Raw genomic sequence first — 22,262 nt, forward strand, 5'->3', positions numbered from 1 at the left:
CCATTTCTGGAGGGGAAACCTCAAGGTGGTTTCCCTGTAGATTTGCTGTTCCTCCAGAGGGAAAATACTGCAGCTGTCTCCCACGTTGAACCTTTTGTCTGTCGCCCACAGCTTTCTCCCATCTGCACTTGAGAACGTTTATTCTTTAAGTTATTTTACCATATAAGAGAGAAATCGGTAGCTGCATGGTGAATTGTTTGCCTTCCCGCTGTTTCCCGCAGAGCCATTCTGCAGGCTAGTTAACAAAGCTTTGGGATTAATTTCTACTATTAGAAGCAACAACATAACCCAATTTTTCCTGTCTTTAATTCATCTTTTTGTAATCCCTGTACATTTCTTTTGTAAGAAAAGATTACCCTTCATGTAGGTAATCACAATACATACTGTATTCAGAGGACCTGTACATATTGTACATACATACCGTATTCAGAAAGGCTGAAATAAAGAGCATTATTTCTTTTTTCTGTAATAGGTAGGGAAATGCAGTGTTTCTGATTTTCCTTTCCTTTTTGTATAAAGTTCAATGGAAAGACTTCTGATCTAGATGCAGTGCATATGAAATAAAGACCTTATCTTTGGTTTTCTATTGCAAGTAATTACCTAAACCTAAGGTTCTTTCTTGGAAGTATCAGGCCAAATCTGTGTGGCTTCTAGGGCTTAAGGAAAAAGGAACATACAACTTCTCTTTTGTACAAGCTTTAGGATTATTTTCAGTTAGCTCTGCAGTCTGGCTCATGCCTTCAAGTGCTCTTGAGGCATAGAGTGGCTGAGCACACAAAGCCCTTCCCTGGCCACACAGCTGTCTCATGGGCTTGCAAAACCTCAGGTCTCAGCCCTGCAAGCTTCCAGCACTTACAAACTCTTGCTGGCTTTGGGAGAACGACTAGGAGTGTTGAAAAACTTTTGCAGGCTCTGGCTCTCCTCTTGGGGCATTTGGGAATCTGGCCAGCTGAAAATGTATCCCACATTTCCCTATGTGGGAAAGTTTGGGATGTTACGTATCTTTCTCATTCAGCGAACATAAACGTTTGCTGTGATACATATTTCCAGCAGGAAGCTCTAGTCAATGGCTATCAAAGTGACAAGCTATTTACTCCCCTGCTGATGCTTATGAAAAAAAAAATATAAAAATGCTGTTGGTGTAAAACAATGTGCCTTTTATTCCTCTGTTTCTAGTTGAACGGAGGAGTTGCTATCAGAGAAGCTAATGCATATTGTGCAAATAATCTGTTTCCTTGAAAATATAATACCTTGCTTACAGGTCTGCAAGAAAAATAATAGAGTTTGGATACAGAAGTGTGTAATGGAAAAAGGGAGGAAATATGATTTTTGCAATATTGGTGTTTATACCCTGTTGCAGACTACATTTTCCAACAATTTTCTGTTAATTAGCAACCATCTGTTTTGGACTTACAGGAATTCCTGGTAATATTGTAACTCATTTGTACCAACTGCAAAGTTGATAACAGTCTCTGTACTGCACAGCCAACATGCTCTGATGTCCATTGCCAGGGTCTGTGAATCAGTAATTGTTTTTTAGAGAACAAACTATCTCATTTTGGGACTCTGGTACAAACATATGCAAGCCATTAATTTCTGCGTTTTTTTTCTCTAATTGTTTTGATTATCATTTTCTCTGCTTTGATATTTAAATGGAGACAGTTTCCTGATTCCCAACAAAGTGTTGCAGGCAGTTTTTGCTTCCCTGCAAAAAGCTAAATCAGAGCCAGTTCTTCCTCTGGGTTGCTGCACTGGTGCAAACCTTGTGGGAGTTGAGTAATGAAGATAAAATTCAGCCAACGAATTGACGCCTAAAGAAAAATAATACAATACGCATATGAAATCAGTTTGCTGAGTGGGTCTTCCCTCTCTGCAAATTTCAGAAATATTTTTAGTGCACTGATGGAATCTTAACACCACACCAATGAGGTACAGTTTCCAGTTATAGTACAGAGTCCTGGCAGTTCTCCTGACGTGTTGTTTTTCCCAAAGCTAGGACTAATAGTAGCAGATTTTCTCAACAAAATGGAGCCAGATCCTGGTCTGTTGCCCAGCTGTAAGATGCAATGACCCCACAGTTTTTCCTGGTTTAGGCATTGATGCTACAGTGACCTAGATGCTCTTTCTAATCAGGACATGGTTTACTGGCTGGGACCAGAGTGCCCAGCACCTCTTGAGAGCCAAGATAATTATGTTCTGAACACAACTTGTTCTCAACACCACCCACACCAGTTCTTACCCCTCCTGAGCTTCAGACTGAAACAAGCAAAATGGAGAAAATCTGCACAGATCCTGTGCCAGGTCTTTTTACTCCAGATTTCTTGATCTCACTGCAGCAAGCACAGCTTAAACATTCCTCACTCCTAATGGTTTCCCCTTTTTTCCTTGTTTCTTCCAGTAACAAAAGTCATCTGTGCCCAGCAGTGCTCTGGCCGGTGCAGGGGAAAGGTGCCCAGTGACTGCTGCCACAACCAATGTGCTGCGGGCTGTACGGGGCCCCGGGAGAGCGACTGCCTGGTAATGATGCTACACCTCCCCCCTAGAACTGCTTAAACCCCTGCTCCAGCTGCATGTCCTCTAGCCTTCTTTCATCTTAGAAGGCCTCTGAGACATGCTGACCTGGAGGATGCCCCTGGGCTTCTCTGCAAAGGTAGTCAGTGGGAGGGAGATGAACTTCATGGCACCCTGAGCTAGTCTCCAGTACCTCTGCAGGTGGTGTGCCAAACCAGCCTTAGTGAGGCCACTGAGCTGAAAGACATTGCAGAGCAGCTAAGTGTTTGCTGTAGGGGGAATTCTCCATGTAGGCAGATCAGTAATAATCGTAGTTACCAAAGCAAGAGCTTATAAGGGAAATCAAAATCTTTCTGAGTTTCACTGAACTTCAGACTCAAAATCAAGGCTTTTCTTCGTGGGTTTCTCTTGCTGCAAAAGCACTGTGTTTGAGGGACCCTGGAGCAATGGAAGGAGAAGGAGCAAATGGAGCTTTTTTAGGAAAAAAAAGGGCTTGACCCTTGTGATCCCTCAAATTTATACTGAGTATGATGTGTATGGGATGGAATACTCTGTTTGGTCAATTCTGGCATCTATCTTGTCCATTTCTCCCCAAAGGAGTGCTGCAGGTGGAACCTCTTTATTCCTCTTGGAGGGTAAAATGTTCCTCAGAGCTGAGCAGTGTCCTTGGCTCTGCACACCAGTCTCTGGCTGTAACTATAAACATGGAGCGTTATCAGTCCTGGAAGCAGACACTGTCTGAGAAACTTGCTGTTAATTTCAGCAAGTGCAGCTACTTACAAGAGACTTAGCTGAAAGCAAAAGTACAAGTCAGAAAATCACCTTTATCTTGGCCCAAACCCGGACACCATTGCTTTTCTATGAGAGTTTCAGGGTGTTGGTGCACACTGTGTTCTTAACTCTTGCCCTTGTTTGTGCTACACTTCATTCTGATTTAAGTGACATTTGAGTATTTGCTACAAACACAGTCTGGTCTGGGGTATTCCTTGTCCCCTTATAAATTGTGTGGCTATGATGCCTTTACTGATTCAGAGTAGACAGTTATTCTCTTTCATCTGGAAAGTCAGGAGAAAAAAAAGGGGAAAATAGAGTCATTATTAACTTTATGCAGAATAAGGTTGGAAGAAACAACTTGTCTTTTATAAATGCTTGCTGAATTGTTCATTACCTGAGGCCAAATGTAATGGCTTCAGTTTAGTATTTAGTCAGAAAAGTCAGTAATCGGCAGGAAAGGACTTGATTTGATTTAGGTTATTAAAAAGCAGCCGAGAAAAGTACCGTTTGTCTTGATCTGGTTACTGCTTGTAGGGAAAATTCTTCTGTCTAAGACATGCAGATTTGCTCCTGTTCCCACGTGAATCCCAGCAGCTTTCCACCAGAGTGCCAAGGTTTCTTTTTCAGAAAAGGCAAATCTCCCGTTGTCTCATTTTTTCCAAATACTAAATTTGATTGCCCAACCTTTCACCTTCAAAGCACCAGCGACCATCCCTGTAGATGCCTGGGGTTTCTGTTAGAGCTGAGCAGGGAACAGATAAATTCATTACAGTGTTATTAAAGAGCTAATGCAAAACCATTGTTGCCTTTTAAGGAGATGGTAGTTTAATGGGGGCTGTTGTTCAACAATAGGCATGTCGCAAGTTTCGGGATGATGCTACTTGCAAGGACACTTGTCCTCCCTTGGTCCTGTATAACCCCACCACCTATCAGATGGATGTCAACCCCGATGGAAAATACAGCTTTGGAGCCACTTGTGTGAGGGAGTGTCCACGTAAGTTCATTTCAGGCTGCAACCATAAAGGACGTGGGAGGCTGAAGAGCGGTGGGAAGGGGTTTGTATCATCCCTCTGCATTATGGCCATGTGCAAGGGCACTTTCTTGTTCTTGTCAGCTTCTATGGGAACAAGTGACAAAAATGAGAGAGTAGCTGGTAAAGAAGCCAGACACTTCAAAGTGGATCCATCCATCACTTTCCCTGATTTTTATCCATTACATTTTGATTTCTGAACATTTTTCTCTTGATGGGGAAAAAAATAACATCTTATGAGAGTTATAAAACCAATAACCTAATAAGTCATATGAGATCAATCCTGTGGATTACCAACTTGTAACTGGTTCTTAATTATGACTGATTGAAAATAATTGGTTCAAACACTTCCTCTCAAGGCCTGTGGTCACTGCTTCCTTTACAGATGCTTACCTTTTTTTTTTCATGCTATTCCATGGCCATGGTTTTTAACACATTAAGGCTTACATATACGAGAGGGTTTACCTTACAGAACTGATATCCTTTTCTGAGGTTGACCATTACCTGGCCTAGTCCTCAGACTGGAAGAGTGAGTGAAGGTGAGGGATCAGAGGTGCTGTATATTGATTCCGATTATGACACTGCTGCACAGCCTGACCTTGGCAATGTTGTTTTATCCTTCTGTGACCGTTCCCCTCGCTGTACAATGGTGATAGCATTGTATGTCTATCTACCTTCAAAAGATGTTTTTAAGAATTAATAATTAATGCCTGTTCTTTAGTAAATACGCAGAAAGTTCAGAGCCCCTTTTACTTCCTAGTGTTGAAGTACCTGTGCAGCCCCCAACGCATTCCTCCCATATTTCAATGACCTTTGTATCCCTGTTTTTCCAGACAACTACGTGGTGACAGACCATGGCTCCTGCGTTCGCTCATGCAATACTGATACTTATGAAGTTGAAGAAAACGGTGTTCGGAAGTGTAAAAAGTGTGATGGGCTGTGCAGCAAAGGTATAAGAACCATGGAATAGAGCAATAGGGCTCTGAGATTATAGATAACTGATTAGAAAAAGTACGTGGAATTCTGACCTTAATTAAGTGCAAATTCAATAATAAATATCCAGAGATAGTTTGGAGAGCTGACAAGTGGTTTGATTAGGTAACATGGCTGTGGATCATGCTCTTCAACTGGGAGACACCACAAGTACAGTAGATAGAAAGTGTGTTGTTGTGTTGTGTATCCTGCACATCAGCCTTCTCCTTCATTTGCTTTTCCCATTATATTATCAATGGAAATAAAATGAAAATGGGTCAAAGAGAGACAAGACCATGTGCCAAAGCCTGCATGTGGAGATGCACAGACCAGAGCTGCACATCTGGACAAGCAGGAGGTGCTTTTTCCTGTGTTGAAAAGAAAAAGCAGGCATAAGATCTATATAAAACTAATCTTAGGGTGATATGTTTGACCACATGGGAGTGCTTTCAGAACTAATGGCATCTTCCTGTTCATTCCCTTCTATGTGATTGGGCTTCACTCTACTTCACCCTGACTTTTGTGTCTATCTTTTAACAGTGTGCAACGGCATTGGAATAGGTGAACTTAAAGGGATCCTCTCCATAAATGCCACAAACATTGACTCCTTCAAAAACTGTACAAAAATCAATGGGGACGTTAGCATTCTCCCAGTTGCCTTTCTAGGGTAAGTTGCCCACTGGCCATTTAGTGCTGTAGGAGGAGGACTAAGGAGAAATTCAGTCTGAGACATTCTTCTCCCAATTTCTCATTCTTTGTTTTTCAGTGATGCCTTCACGAAGACCCTACCCTTGGACCCCAAGAAGTTGGATGTCTTCAAAACAGTCAAAGAAATATCAGGTCAGACATGGGTTTTAAGCTGAGATGGTCTCTGATACTTCCAAAAACACAAAGGCAGAGGAGGGAAATTTTTTTGAGGACATGAAGAAAAGCGGAAGCAAATTATTTCTGTCTCTGAGCTATCAGGGTAACTCTTTACCAAGGTGGTCAGCAGAGCCTCACCAACATTACAGCCATACTGGCCTCCCATCAAAGGTGTGTCATTTGACCAGACCATCCCTTCTGCTGAACTGTCAGCCCTAGCAAAGAGTGAAAGCAGAAGAGATCCTCAGCCACCCAAGGAGTATGTGATGATGCAGAGGCACGCCACTCAGGCTAAAAAAAGCCAAGTGTGTTCTATTTGTGGAAAACCTTTCAGGAGCTCCCTAGGAAAGCGTGCTGAGTGGCTTTCATCATCCTTGTGGAGACACCCTCTGCAGCCTGAAGAGCTCTTCCTTAGGGCGAATGTGTCTCCACCAGCACAAAGTGGCCAGTGGAGCCAAGTCTTGCACAAAGTATCAATTAAAAGTAATTTTGTTCAGCCCATTATAAAATGAGTGTACTGTGAGAGCTGAGTCCACAAATTTCACTCCAGTTCCACTTTTTTTTCTGTCTTTTACATGTCAGGTACCCTTCAGGGTTGCAGTGACTAACCTTGGAGCTTCATAGGGCAGCCTGCAATTTCCCAAGTTCTCCCCGCTCCTCCCAGGCACCTGGGCTGAGCAGGGGAATCTGCTTGCCTTAGCAAATCCACTCCGAGCAGCTGTCTGTTCTGTTCCTTTTCTGCTTTCTCTTCAGTTTTCCTTTACCCTAGGGGCAGTTCACAAATGGGACAGAGAGATGTCTTTCTCCTGCAGCCTCTCAGCTGGGGTGTCTGCTGGCAAGAGCCATCATCCTTGGTGGCTTGGTGTGGCAAGATGTGCGCTTCATGGACACACTCGTCTCTTGCACTCCTAAACCCTCTTGGTGGACTAAGAAGTAAACTGTTTACAAAATTGGGTTTAAAAATATCTCCCTGCTCTCTAAAATGTCATGTTTCACTTTGAGATTCTGAGATAAGCATAGGGAAAGCACATGTGCCTTCCTCCAGCACAGGAGGAAGTCAAGGAGGTTCTGCTGCCAGTACTGACTATAGCTTTACTATTTTTATTTTTTTTTTTATCTTCTTTTCTTCATTTCAGGATTTTTGTTGATTCAGGCCTGGCCTGAAAATGCTACTGACCTATATGCTTTTGAAAATCTGGAGATTATACGAGGCAGAACCAAGCAACAGTAAGTAAATCATGTGCCAGAGTGACTGTGAGACTGTTTTAGAGAGCACTTGTCTGAGCACACCAAGATAACAAGTAATGTGAGATTCAGGTGTCCCAAAACTGATGCAAAGTGGGAAAAACCCTGAAAGGAGTCAAGCACCATCTTTGTAGCAGTAGATAATGAGGCCTGGGATTAATGAGCCCTGGGTTCTGTGCTGTGTGTGGAAAGGTGCCCTGACCCCTGAGCCTCCTCAAGGTCTCCCTCAACTGCCTGGAAGCACAAGCAGGACAGATAGCCCCAGAATACACTCTTTGCAGTCTGAAGCAAGTTATGGTGTCATCAGAAGCACTTTGGGATTTGGGGAAGTTGGACAGTAGGGGATGCAGTCTGTGGCTGCCAGGCAGTGAGGGCATTAGCATTGCATACATTGCATTCCTGGGTATACCCCAAGGGAAAGGATGGCTGGGTGGACCCCAGCTACTAATGGCTACTCTACCTACAACCATTGTTGCACATTCTTTACTTTAAAGGGCCCACATGTTCTGCCAGTTCTAGCTTAAAAAAACCCATGCAAAACCAGATAGGAGTGTTGGAGTTGCTTTACAATAATGTCACGTGTCAGGGTTATGTTTAGAAGACTTAGCAGCATCTTGTACAAAATTCAGTTCACAGCAGCACACATTTGAAAACAAAACAAACCAAAAAAAAGTGTTGCGTAAAACCCTGCTTAGTAATTCTCTTTCTTCCATGTGTTTTTTTTCTGTCCACCTGCATTTTAGTGGCCAGTATTCCCTTGCTGTTGTTAGCTTGAAAATACAGTCCTTAGGGCTGCGCTCTCTCAAGGAAATAAGTGACGGAGATGTTGCCATTATGAAGAACAAGAACCTCTGCTATGCTGACACCATGGACTGGCACAGCCTGTTTGCAACTCAGAGCCAGAAAACAAAGATTATACAGAACAGAAATAAAAATGAGTGTGGTAAGTCAGCACTGCCTCCCTGCTTTCCATCGAGGCTTGTGCTGAAATGGAAGAGTAATTTGAGCAAGGCTTTTTTCTCTCGATTCCCCTGGCTGCAAAATTCCTCAGTGATCCGGCTTTAATGAAGGTTGTGAGGGAAAAGGCTTTTTTCCCACTGAGAATTTGGACACCAGGCTGTCCAGCAGATAAGAAGGTGCTGCCTCATCACTATGGGCGTAGTGAAGCCATGTCATGTAGATTGAAGGACATAGTAGCTAAGTCCAAATGTTGAATTTTTTTACAAGGTCAAAACTGGTGTTCAGCCATGCTGCTGTTGACTGCAGTGGTTCATGGGGCAAAATCTATTTCTCTTTGCAGAATGTGAATTTGTTGTGTTTTGGAAATTGACCGTAGAATCACAGAATGGTTTGCTTTGAAAAGGAGCTTCAAATATCATCTAGTTCCCATCTCTTTCACTAGACCAGGTTGCTTAAAGGTCCATCCAATCTCGCCTTGGATGAGACATTCACAGCTTCTTTGGACAACCTGTTCCAATTTCTAATCACCCTTACTGTAAAAAATTTCTTCCTTATGTCTAATCTGAATCTTTCCTCTCTCAGTTTAAAATCGTTGCCCCTTGTCCTGTTGTTACAAGTAAAAATCCATTATAAGGCTCTTTTAAGTATTAAAAGCCCACAGTAAGGTCTTCCCAGAGTCTTCTCTTCTCCAGGATGAACAGCCCCAACTCTTTGAGCCTGGTTCTAGTTTGGTTTTAGTATAAAATTGTTGGGCTGTCACAAAGGACCTTGTTCTTATTTTGAAAGGCCAGAAGTCTCTTTGGAAGTTAACAGAAGCATTATGATTCCTCTTCCACACTGCCAGCACCATTCACATATGCTTTGAAACAGTTTGGAGATGCTGGTCAGGATGGAGTCAGTAGCAGTGCTGTGCTTGTCCTCTCTCCTGCCTTAATATTCATGGTTTTTTCTTGTGTCTCTTTCTCTCCCAGCTGCTGCCAGGCATGTTTGTGACCCCCTGTGCTCGGATGTAGGCTGCTGGGGCCCAGGACCCTTCCACTGCTTCTCCTGCAGGTTTTTTGACCGCCAGAAAGAGTGTGTGAAACAGTGCAACATCCTGCAAGGGTAAGGCATTTTTTGGAGGTACTTGAGGTTTAAGTGATGATTTGGGGATTTTGTTTTTTATAACATGGTGTAGGTAGGAAGAAAGCAAAAAATAAGGTCTCTGGTCACATGGAATTTCATCAGCTTTGCAGAGATGTAGTGTGAGCACAGTACTTAGTTGAGGGTACCTCTTCCTCTCCATTCAGCATTGCTTATGATTTTGCTCCTGCCATGGTGACTGCTGTGAAAACCCTTGAGGACTCTATGTAGAGGCCTGAGGAGGCTGAGCCTGATGCTTCCTTCCCATAAGAAATAGAGGACCTTAAAACCCCAGTGGAAATCCATCCTATTCCTGACATATCATGCACATCAGGTTAGAGCTGGAGCCAGTTGCACTCACTGACAGCTCAGTCATCCCCAGAGCTAGGGATGACTTCACTTTTCTTCACTTTTCTTATAGATTTGCTCAAATGAGCAGTTCACCCTTACAGTTTGCAAAGTTACAGTTAAGGGAGCATGGCTTTCATCCAGAAAGCACTGGGAGCAGTTATCTCAAGTAATATTATTGCTTCAGCTTCACTCAGGTTGAGGAAAATGTATTGCTGCCTGGGTGTCAGGAATGTGGCTGGGATTTTCAGTCCATTCAAAGGGTGATGTAGATGGCCTAGGCATGGCCAGCACTGAAAATTATGGGGATTTTTTAATAAGACTTTCCAAATGTGACTTTTTAAAGTCATCAGTTTTGAGCACATACTTGAGGGGTTGCTGATGCCCCTGGTGTTTTTCTTTCTGTAGCAACTTGCAGTTCAGCAGCTGTCTTTTTTTGTTAGTGAATTCCCTCCAGCAGCTGCCCCTGAGGGGTAGTTCTGGGCATTTTTTATTTTTTTTTTCAAATGATGGGTAGGTTTAGTTTAATTAATAACACCACCACTTGAAGTGGAACAGCTTTATTTCTATTGAAACCATCTGTTCCCAAATTTAATATTTTAATGATTGTGTGTTGGGGGGGAGGGGAATGCATTTAATTATCAGTGTATTGTTATTTAACTTTCCTTATTATTATTTGGAGTCTTGGAATCACTTGAACTGTTTTGCCTGTTCTCTTTGCATCACTGCCATTTAAAAGCCTTTGGAAATCATTGTGAATATTCTGTGTCATTAGCTTAATAGGGAACATAAACTTAATTTTTAGTGTGCAATCTGGAGTGCCGTGTGTTTCACTGTCAACCAGATTTCCCTTACCTCTCCCCGGTTGTGCTGAGCAAGTGCTTCCAGTGTAACCAGGAATGGTCCCTCTGTCTGGGATAGGGAGATGGGATACTTCCTTCTGTCTCAGCATCATCATCCCAATATATTTAAACTGAAAAAGTCAGGAAAAAGAGAGAGAATCAAAGTTTATCACTCACCAATCAGGATGGTTTTTAATTCTTTTCTCTTTTTTTGTTGTTTTCCAGGGAGCCGAGAGAGTTTGAAAGGGACTCCAAGTGCCTGCCCTGCCACCCCGAGTGCCTGGTGCAAAACTCCACTGCGTACAATGCAACCTGCACTGGACCTGTAAGAGCAGATTCAGCTTGTCAAACCTGCACCTCAGACTGTGAATTAATATGTATTCCCCATATTGAGATAATCCTGAGGTCTCATTTACCCTTCTGTGGGATTAGGTGGAGATGGGGGGGGGTTAGAGGGCAAGTGCTGGAAACAGGGGAGTAGAAACAGGAGAAGGAACCCCAAGCTATTATTTCTCCTTTTTGTCACCCATCATAGGTGTAATCCACAGCCACAGACATTGTGGGGCCTTTCTTTCCTGTCTTTTTTAAAAGCAGAAAAACTATTGAGGCTTGCTTACATATGTGATTATAAGGCACTTTTGTGAGCATTAACTAAACTTACTTATTCAGAAAGAAAGAACTGTTAAAAATAAGGGATTATAAACACTAGCTTTTTGCCTTTTTTAAGAAGTCATGATAAAATTGTGCTCAAAATGAGATACTTACAGGAAGATATTCAGGAGGCAGTTTTTACTTAAAACTATGTTTCCTCCTCTAAATAGATCATAGTGAATACATATATTAAAGTAATTGCTGATGTAAGTTATGTTTGAAAAAAGTTGATAAAAAAAAAATTATTGGATTTTTTCAAACTTTTTAAATATTCCAAATTCATACAGAACTCCTTTACAAAATTCAGTACAGTGTAGTCTTGCTGGTTAGGCCAAATCTTTCTCAATTTTGTTGGTCTTCAATTTTGGGAATACACATTTGCCTTAGGAAGTGCCTAGTTTGGCAGCAGTGCAAAACTATTTCCTTTTAATCAGCTCAAACTCATACCTTATTTGTAAAATGCTGATTATTTGCTGGGTTTTTGTGGGGTTTTTGAGGGGGATTAATTGAAATTGATTTTTCTGCCTCCTCTTTGCTTCTTAACTCAAGTCTTACAACACCTCTCACCCCCACTTACAGCCACTGAGTGTTTAACTCTTGCCCATCATCAGTCTACAGAGTCAATGCTCAGTAATACAAACCATTTCTATCCTCCCATCTATCTTAGGGCACTACTGCCTAAGGGATGTTATTAATATTATAAGCTCCTTCAAGCTGTGACCGTCCCCTTGTTCCATCTACTAATCTGTCTATTATAGTGGTCCTTAGGCATTATAGTAATTCAAATAATCTTCCTATAGCATGTCTTACTGAGGTCCCACTGGGACCAGCACTGTGGATGTGGTCTGGTGTTTCTTCATGGTAGAATGTGACCCACAATTACTGGCTTCCCTGCTTTGAAATATTTAGGGCATTTCTAGTGCTGTTATAATCTGAATAAAAACAGTACTGCCAAAAATGGCTAAAGGCAATCCCTTTAAATGCAAACTAAGTGCTCTTCAAAGTGACAAAAAACCTCATGGACTCCTTGGGTTGCCTGCTAGTGCCCTGCTTTTCCCTAACTGAGGAAAGAGCCTGTGCTGAGAAACGTGAAAATAATACTTCAGGGAGGCCAATGCCAATACTTCAGGGAGGCATCAGCCATCTCAGCTCCATCGTTTTAATTCATGTGATGGTAGATTGCACCAGGCCTGGCCCTCTGCCTTTGACCTTACCCCATATCAAGAAGTCCTTAAATTAATCCCCATTTTAAATGAAAAATACAAACTTTCTAGACAAGCAGAAGTCAGGGGAAGAAAAGCAGCAACAACTGAAATTTAAGAAAATATTAGCTTTAAACATCAGGTACTGCTTTTTGTACAGCCCATGTGACAAGAGAAAATACTTGGAAGAATGCCAGGTAGCAAGATAATAAAACCAGGTGATGCTGTACGCTTCCAGGAGCGGAAGGCGTTCTGATTCATCTTCTGAATTTCCTCCTGAATAGGTTGATGAAAGGGCACTACAAACAAATTGTTTTTCTTTACAGGGCCCCGACAACTGCATGAAATGTGCCCATTTTATAGACGGCCCCCACTGCGTGAAGTCCTGCCCAGCGGGCGTTCTGGGTGAGAACGACACCCTGGTCTGGAAATATGCTGATGCCAATGCTGTTTGCCAGCTCTGCCATCCAAACTGTACCAGGGGGTGAGTAAAACCTCAGACTGAATGGAAGCAGGGGGGGAGAACAGCTCATCTTGAGCTCTTCCCCTTCACAGTGGTCCCATTTCAAACCGAGAAGAAGTAGCAGGGAGCAAGAGGGGTCAGAGTACCCAGGTAATGTAAGCAGAGTGCAGTGGACTTTGTAAATATTTCAGTGGCACTTCAACTTTGCACAGAAGCAAAAAAAAAAGGAAAATTGTTTCAAGGGTTTTGAAACAGGTCTGTTTGTAGATTTAAATAGGAAGCTTCCTGGAATTGTACAGAACTCACCTACTAGTGAAGTACTTATGCTTTTTCCCCACCTGGCTTGGTGCTCTGGATTTGGGAGGAACATCAGTGACCTCTGGTGGATGCTGAGCTCCCGGGGACCATTTTTCCTCTGCACCTTTTGGTTTTCTAGAATGGCAATTCCAGTGGCATACCACAGTGATTTTTTCTTTCCTCCTTCCCACATGCTAGCACTTGGTCTGAGATTAAAATTTTGTTTGTCCCCTGAGTATGGGCTTTATTAATGGACATCATTGTAAACCAAATATGTATGAACCATTTTTGTCCTCATTTGGGGCATACTTAAACTGTCACCTATAATGAGATGTGAATTTAACCTACATGACAAAAAGTAACAGCTGTCTCCACTCCTGGTTTCTGGCCTGCAAAGGATGCACAGTAAAAAGTTTCATGGTTTGAGTCTCAGTTGTTGGACTGTGATGCTTTCAGAGCAAAAAACCAGCCCACATCTGTTCCTTCACAGCCCCCCTGCCCTGTACCCTGCACGTCTGTCTAATCCAAAATCCTTCTTTAATATGCCTGTAGTATGTGTTGCAATAGAGAAGTTATAATGTACTGAAACCAACCATCATCCCATTATATATTAGCTAATTTAACTGCTAGGTCATTAATGGGCAGAGTGCCCAGACATTCATGGAGAAGAGGAGATAAAGGGTGACAGCCCTTCCTAGTGCTCGCAGGAATCCTGCCTCATGAATCCAGTGCTCTGGTTTTCAGATGGGAGCTGTAACATCCATGGGGGTTTGCCATGATTTACATCAATTCCTCTGTGTTCTGTTCCAGTTGCAGGCAAGGCTTACCCAGCCTTCCCATCACACTCCTGAGATGAAATTATCTCAGTTGAAAAGGCATCTTTGCTCTTTATTAATGACCTCAGTAGCTGCAGCCATTAGTCTCTACTGATATAAACTGGACACAGGGATCCAATAGTCTTCTTCTAACTGGCCACATGGAAACATGGCTGATTACTGAAGGAGCATAATAGAATGAGGCTTTCAATTGTGCAGCCTCAGGAGCAAGATCAAACACTGGACTAGAATGAATGCAAACTTGGAGAACACCATTTTCCAGACATGGATATAGCTCTAAGCAGTGCAGTGGCCACTCCTGCACAAGCAAGTTCCCAGAATTCATCAGGGAAATCCTTTACTGCCTGAGTTCAGCAGTGGATGCAGAAGTCTGGCAGGTCTTAGGGTAGAGTAAGAAAAAGTTTTTGAAAGTCAGGGGTACCCAACCTATGGCTCAGTGTATTTGTCCCTGTGTTTTTAAGTTAGAACATAAAAAGTAGTGTCAGTTTTCTCTCTTACTTAAAAGAACTGGGCTAAGTTTGCCACAGCTGTATTGCAGACATGCTCAATGGCACTGTTCAAGTTGCTGTCTGAATGTGGCAGAAGAAATAGGTTGTATCCCTGAAGGACTCAAGACAGGCAGGAGAGGGTAGTGTTACTGTTTTTGCTTTCCAGATGAGTCACCTGGGGCCAGTGGCATTGACAGGCAGGGAGCCAGTGTCAGAGGTGTAATCTGGGAATGTGAAGTCTGGCCCAGCATTGTCCCCATGAAGGCAATCAGTAATGCCACTTACTTCTCTTCATGCCTTCCCCTCATTATGCTGTGGGAATGGGATCTGTTCAGTAGTGGGTAGAAAACATCTGTCTCAAGATTTTCTTCCTTAGAAACCAGTCCAAGTAATTTCTGCAACAACTTTATTTCTGTCCCTGTCCAATTTCATGGACGGAGACCACAACATCTTATCTGCATGATTAACTGTGCTGACTTCAGTAGTCATGAAAGTAAGGGTTTCCAGGATCCATCTCTATTTTCCTTGTCTGAAGGAGCTGCAAGTGTAATGAGGACTTCACTTCCCAGATGAGCTTTGTCATGATTTTTGGTTTTTTACTTTAGGTGTGCTTACTGGTAATGCATGGCTCTCTTTCTATCAAGGTGTCTCACTAGTCTCACTTGCTTTGCTGAGTCAGTTTTTCTGTCTTCATTAGAAGACAGAATGGAGGGCTTGCTCTTGCTCAGCCCAAAGTATGTCTTCTGTCCCATTTCTCCTGTAACTTCTTGAGGATTTTGCACACAAGTTCCTTCTTGCTCTGTCTCTAGTGCAGCTGAGAAAATATGCTCTGATAAAGACAGCGATGTCCCAGAAGCCCTGGAACTTCCTCATTTATACCTCCACCAACTAATCATAGAATCATAGAATTGGTTGGGTTGGAAGGGACCTCAGAGATCATCAAGTCCAGCCCTTGACCACTCCCGCTGCAGTTACTAGACTATGGCACTGAGTGCCACATCCAGTCTCTTTTTATACCTATTTAATATCTCCAGGGATGGAGAATCCACTACTTCCTGGGGCAGCCCATTCCAATGCCTGATCATGCTTGATTAATCTGCTTGGCATTGAAGGATTTGTTTTTTTCTTGCCACACTCATAGAGCACGGGAATTTAATCAGCCAGAACACCTGGGGTGGGAGAGCAAGAAGTGGAGAAGCCACCAATGTAGTTGGTAGAACTGGCTGACATGTCCTGCCATCACAACCACTGCCAACACTGTGTGTCTTGCCATTCGTCACGTTAAATGCCAGGCGATTTTATCAGGGGTGAGAAAGCAGATAGGGAGTCCAAGGGGTAAGGTTGCAGAAGCAAAGTGTAAATGAGATCCCTTTGTCACACTCTGAAGGTTAATGAGAAAGAAAGGGCAGAGAGAAGTTCTTGTAAGGCTTTTAAAAAAACATGGTTTTCCATTTCTTTTATGACTTTGAAGTAACTTAGGGTGTTTAGTGTGAGTTTGCACTGAAAGGCCTTAAATCATAGCAACCTGGCTGTATTATATCAAATTAGGAACTAGGGGTTGAAAATACAGTTGTAAAAATTTTGATGGATTTGGGAAATAAATAGCTGTGTCTGCACTAGGATGAGTAATATTTTCATAGGCAGATGAAATGCCGAGTTCAGAATGCAGTAGTTTTCAGGGACTGTGCACAGCACTAATTTTCCTGCAAGTAGAGGAATATTTCAGAGACTGCATCTGCTGCTGCTGTCTGATATACCTGTAACATCTTGAGGCAGTTCATAACACAAGGTCACATTTCTCATTTTGGTTTCTGTAAGCCAAAGAAAAACGATTCAGGAATGGAAAAAGTGATTGTTTACATTCCATAAAACCTGGGTTACTTATGATGGGTACCATCATGAAATGTCACACTAAGAAAGATGGCTATATTTAGTCCTGGATGGATATTTGTGATAGACTTTGTTTCTCTTTTGACTTGTGAAATGAATCAGAAAATCACATGGGATTTGAGAAGCACAAGTTACTCTGTCTTTTTCTTCCAAAACACCTTTTCACTTTATCCCACCAGACTTGATGTTGATGGATTTGTGTGGGAAAGAATTCTTTAAAAGAAGGGGACAGATTAAAATCTACACCTCTCATGCTTCTACTTGTTGGTGTAGGAAGTCAACTAGTTAGTCATTCCTCAGACTATAGGCACTATCCCCTCAATTTTTTATTTATTTATTTATTTTTTTTAATTATTTTTTTCTGTTAGGAAGCATGTGGAGGGCTTGCCATCATAAAGTAGACTGGCAAATTGGTGTTTTTGAGAAGACATTACTTGAGGGACCACAGTCACATTCTGAAATAATGTGATGTCTTTTAGTTTTACATCTTTATCAGGATAACCTATACATTCTTTTGTTGCATTAGCATATGCCAGTTCAAATCTAGCTGGTAGAAGGATGAGGTCTTGGGTCCTAGATCCCTTTTCTGTTGAGCACCCAAAGAGAAGCCTGGTGCAAAGCGAGATGCATCTCCTGTGACCGTAAGCAAGCTGATGGTTCTGCTCTGCACATGCAGCCTCTCTGTGCTTGCTTACACAACTGAGCAAACAAACCAAGCCATAGGCAGACAAGGAACACTAACAGAGCTGGGAGCCCGAGATCCGGGAACTGGTATGCAACAGCACTTCCAGCGTGTCCAGGACACCAGGATGCACATTCTTTCATGGGAGACCGGTGAACTCACAAGACCTTCCAGATGCTGGGTCTTGGAGCACTGTGTTGGCCTAGAAACAAGACAAACACATGAGGGAAGATCAGCGTCATGAAAACAAAGAAAGAAAGAAACAAAAAGCCAATAAAATGAGTAGTTGCTTCACCTCTTCCTCCCCCAGACCTAGATCGAGTTATGAGATAAGACCTGCAAGTCCACCTGCCATTTTGACTCTTTTCTGGTTCCTCCTCTCAGTGAGAGGGAATTCAGGGCAGTTCTCCTGGCACAGGCTCACTCCTTACCCCCTACTTGACCTCCTCTGGAGTTGTTTTGGGATGATGCAGTTTCCTTAAGTCAGCACAGGGAGAGGATACCACAAACTGGATTTTTCTTCTCGCTGTACTCTGGTTTTTAGAGGTGATGTAACCCTCTCTGTAATGCTCTCCTTCCATGGTAGACACCACGAAGACCACAATTCCCATGAAAAATACACATCTTGTAGCCCAGCTGAGCTTAGGGAATGCACGGTGCCTCTCACACCCATTAGACCATGAAGTGAATGCAGACACTATTTTCATCCACGTTGAGTTTGTTGCATCTGGCTGCCAACATTCATCACTGGCATTTTAAACTCAAATGAAGGGTGAATGACTAGAATTCAGGATTCAAGGATTACACAGGAAGGTCTGCAGTGACAACGTTCCCACATGGCCTTCTGCAGAGGAGGGAGGTTCTTTCTGTCCTCCCCCATTGTCAGGCCTGAGCTTCTGTGCTGTACAGATGTCACCAAGCAGGGCCAGGGAATCCAGGTCCATTCTGATGTATTCTATCTATGTCCTCCCCCTTTCTACCATGTGATAGAAAGTTGTTTTAAAAGATTATTTAAACTAAATATGCAGCATAACTATTAACTAAATAAAAGATTTTGGAGCAAGGCCATTGACTAATATTTAATAGAGTGTAGACTATTATAAATTCCAATGTTAATCCTTGGACTGCTCTGAAACACAATTTTTTCAATCATTACCACTCTTCGTAGATGGAATTGTAAAAGTGTGTATTCCAGAGCTAATATGTTTGTAATGTTCATTTGTTTTTACAGGTGCAAAGGACCAGGTCTTGAAGGCTGTCCAAATGGGTGAGTATTTCATCTGCTACAATTAACAACAGAGTTGGAAAGAATGCATTCATGTTTATATTTCCACTCTGGACACTTCAAGGCTGTGACTAAAGTTAAGTCTTCAGCTCTGTACAGGGAAGTGACAGATAAAAATGATTTAAAGAACTGAGAAGTATCCCAGCTGGCACAAGACTCCAAAACCTTGTTCTGCCTAGCTTGCTTGTCAAAGTGTGACCTGAAATCTGTTAGCAGAGAATAAAAGGAGGAGCTGAAAAAAGAAAGGATTAAGGGCTAGTGGAGAGAGAGATATATCTAGGATTTATATGGTTGCCTGCATTACAGGGCACTGATCTCAGAAACACAAGGTGTCTTTTCCAGCCTAGTGATCTTCAGCTGCTCTCTGCACAGGTTTATTCTTCATACTAGATCTTAACACTGCACTGTTTGGCCTCATGACTTGCTCAAGGTCATGCAACAAGTGATAGGCTTGTCTAACTAAGTGAGATGGATTTAGTTTCTGTCCACAAAGTCATGCTATGGCAAGACAAATTCAGCCTGGAAGTACTGGTAAAAAGTGACTCTAATTAATATTAATCCCTGAGGCAACTTCAAAAGAGCTGTGATGGTTCTCTAAGTACAGACCTTGCATAACAGGTTTTTTTTTTCAACTTAAATTTGAAATTACCCATGATCTAATAAAAATCTGTATGTACAATGTGGATAGTTCACACATTGCCTGGCCTCAGGCGTTTGCACTTGGTGAGGACTGAATTGTGACTCTTATAGGATGTCCCCCCAAATAATGGTGACATGCTAGCTCATTGCTGTTATCATGATTGTATACACCTTGATACCTCCTTCTCTCTACGTGCTATGTGTAGCTCATGACATGCTGTGGCTTGTATATGTAGGCATCACAGATCTGATGCTTGTGTTCTCGGTGGGTCTGTCAAAGGAAGGAGAAATCCCCTCGCTTAAGCTACGGCAATTAGCTCCAATTACAAGTTTGAGAGAAGAGGGAAGACTTCCATCTGGTTACTGGATGGGGAACTTAAAAGTGCAGATATCTGAGATACCTGAAATGACAAACGAGCTCAAGCGGATGTCCAGAGTGTGCATTTGTTCAAAACCCAAGGCCTCATGCCACCTCTCCGGGGTCTTTAATAAATCTTAAACCTAAGCACTTTTTTTTTTTTTTTTCTCTTTCTGCATCCCCTCCTGTCTTGCAGCTCCAAAATCCCCTCTATCGCAGCAGGCGTGGTTGGAGGTCTCCTTTGCCTGGTGGTGGTTGGCTTGGGCATCGGCCTTTACTTGCGGAGGCGCCACATTGTCCGGAAGCGCACCCTGCGCCGGCTGCTGCAGGAGCGGGAGGTGAGAGCCCTGACGCCAGCACCGCCGCAGCCCCCACTGCTCTCTCTGGGGCAGTGGCTGCCAGCATCCTCCTGCCAGGGAATTAAAGCACCCTGCCTCATCCTTGTCACTCAACAAGCCCTCAGGATGGCAAAAATGGCATCCTCCTCGCTAGTTGGTGAAGAGGCAGCTGTGCACTTAATGCCTTCTCACTGAAGCTCAAATTCGGGCTTTCTGGATAAAATTTTCAAAAGCCTTAGCTGGCTCGTGTGACTAAATCCCAGTGAAAGCCACTAAGATGGTTTGGAAAAAAGATACTGCTTGGAAAGTTCTGCTTGGAAAAAGAAACACTTCTGGGGTGAGGTGTGGTGTGTTTGCTGATCCATGCCACCATGCCATGTAGACCCTCGGTCTCGAACCATTTCTCCCTCTAGACTTTGAGGCTGCTGTGGCAGCTTGGGCAGTTTTGAATATTTTGTTGAATATCAGGCACATGTCTGATCCTGCAGAAAAGAATGAGAGAGAAAGGAGAGGAGTGAAAGGAATTGAGGAAGTGTTTTTCTCTTGTCTTCAGCTTGTTTTTAACACAAAAGTTCCCCAAAGCCATCAAAGTGAATGGTTCATCCTGTTGGGAATGGAAAAGATATTTTCTGTGTGATTTTGTGTGCACTACAGCATCACCCTCTGGGTACCTCACAAAATAGTGAAAATCATTACCCTGGATTAAAGCTGCTTTTTCGTGACTAGCTCTTTCTAGTCAAATCTTAGAAAATAATTAAGAAATTGTGTTTAGCATTCTGCTAAAAGCACAGTTGCAGCTTCCTTCTGTGCTTGCTGGCTTTGCAGAATCAGCTGCTAAAATTCTATTAAAAAAAAACAACTGTCCTGCTTTTTAATGAAGTACCTAACAACAATATTTTATATACCACTGTGTTCTGCAGTTGGGACAGTAGAGTTCAGTTGTGCTCCTCTTTGGGCTCCTCAAATTCAGTATACTTCCATCACAACAGAAAGGCTGCTGAAATTAGATTATGTCTAGCTAAATACAGTCTTATTCAAAGAAAAGAAAAAGGAAAAATCACTAAGGGGAAAAGGTGACCTATGCATCAAAAAGGTTTTAAATAACTGTGTTTTGGAGGGCATTGCTACTGGTTGCAATAACGCCTAGATAAAATTTTGAAAACATAGTCAATTCAACATCACCTTTTTTATTGGGTAAAGAATCACTCTCTTGAGTTTCAACTGCTGCTTGTAAACCCTGCATTCTGAGGGAGCCACTGATAGCTTGGGAATTTCATCCAGTTAAACAAGAGCAGACGTGAAAGGTTGCACGTGGTTCTTGCCTGTTTTTTAAAACATTTTTGTAATTTACTGGTAAGTTGAAAAAAAGTAATTTTCTTCAGCATCTGTGGTGATTACATTGTTCTTCATGATGTGGTTTAAGGCTTTGAAGTCAAAGCCTTCATTTGAACAGTAGTATTCCTTCATTCTCCTTCAAAATGGCAGTTGCCACCCTGTGATTGTCTTTACCTCTGAAATTTGGAGCAAGTCTAGGTATTTATTGCTGCAAGTCTTAGTGGAGCTGTCCTTCCATAAACTTCACGTGGAATAAAATGTTCATTACTTAAAGGAAGGATTTATTTGCTTCCCCAAAGTGTACTGCTTGCTGTCTTCCTAGGCTGTGTATCCTTCTAACATCTCCTTCTCTTTGCCCCAGCTTGTCGAACCACTGACACCCAGCGGGGAGGCACCAAACCAGGCTCATCTGAGAATTTTAAAGGAAACAGAATTTAAAAAGGTTAAAGTTTTAGGCTCTGGAGCTTTTGGCACTGTTTACAAGGTAAGATTACCATGTTTCTTTTACCCTTTTAATCTTGCTCCCTCCAGCAGAAGCCACCCAAGCAAAGCATGATCTGGAGCTGCTGTCATAGCTTAGATTTTATGATTATTTGCTACATTTTAAAGTATGTATATATTGAATGGCAGAGATATGACTCAATTATTAGTTGAGTTATGAATGAGTAACATGGGAAGTTTTCTATAAGATGTTGCCAAAGTCATACTGCTGAACCTGGGAAATAAAAACCTGTACTTAAAAACTACCATAGCCAAATACACCTTGTTCTGAATATAAGGAAAAAAAAGAAATGCACTTTGGTCACCTCAGTGCTAAGCTATTTTTCTGTCTGGAGTCTTGTTTCAATAATTGTCACTCAGTCTTTTATAACTGACTCAGATGTGTGGAAGTGACTACACACCTGCAGTTGTGGAGGTCCACAGGGTATTTTTTTCTCTTGGTGTTTGTTTATCCTCTGTATTTCTTCTTTACCAACTTCCAGGTTTATGTGCTACGCCTTTTATTCAGGTTATGTGTTTCAGACTCTGCCAGCAGTACTGAGATATTGTGAATTCATATATCTCTTTATAAAGCTCTGTATTCTGAAAGAGGCTATGGCTACGACCTTCAGGGCCACAAATTCCAGTGA

The 22,262-nt window shown here is 42.3% G+C and overlaps 1 protein-coding gene across 2 annotated transcripts in view; it reads left to right on the forward strand.

The window, feature by feature from the left end:
* The window catches only part of EGFR (epidermal growth factor receptor), a 49,447-nt gene that overhangs the window by 7,131 nt on the left and 20,054 nt on the right, over positions 1-22,262 (forward strand). For both annotated transcript variants that reach the window (XM_030445667.1, XM_030445666.1), the window contains 13 exons: positions 2,399-2,517; positions 4,138-4,279; positions 5,149-5,265; positions 5,828-5,954; positions 6,054-6,127; positions 7,288-7,378; positions 8,140-8,339; positions 9,328-9,460; positions 10,894-10,993; positions 12,848-13,005; positions 18,409-18,444; positions 19,656-19,797; positions 21,494-21,616. In XM_030445667.1, coding sequence (XP_030301527.1) covers positions 2,399-2,517; positions 4,138-4,279; positions 5,149-5,265; positions 5,828-5,954; positions 6,054-6,127; positions 7,288-7,378; positions 8,140-8,339; positions 9,328-9,460; positions 10,894-10,993; positions 12,848-13,005; positions 18,409-18,444; positions 19,656-19,797; positions 21,494-21,616 — 1,562 coding nt within the window. The remainder of the gene's footprint in view (positions 1-2,398; positions 2,518-4,137; positions 4,280-5,148; positions 5,266-5,827; positions 5,955-6,053; positions 6,128-7,287; positions 7,379-8,139; positions 8,340-9,327; positions 9,461-10,893; positions 10,994-12,847; positions 13,006-18,408; positions 18,445-19,655; positions 19,798-21,493; positions 21,617-22,262) is intronic.

This window comes from Calypte anna, chromosome 2, assembly GCF_003957555.1.
Source record: "Calypte anna isolate BGI_N300 chromosome 2, bCalAnn1_v1.p, whole genome shotgun sequence".
In the NCBI taxonomy this organism is placed as follows: domain Eukaryota; kingdom Metazoa; phylum Chordata; class Aves; order Apodiformes; family Trochilidae; genus Calypte; species Calypte anna.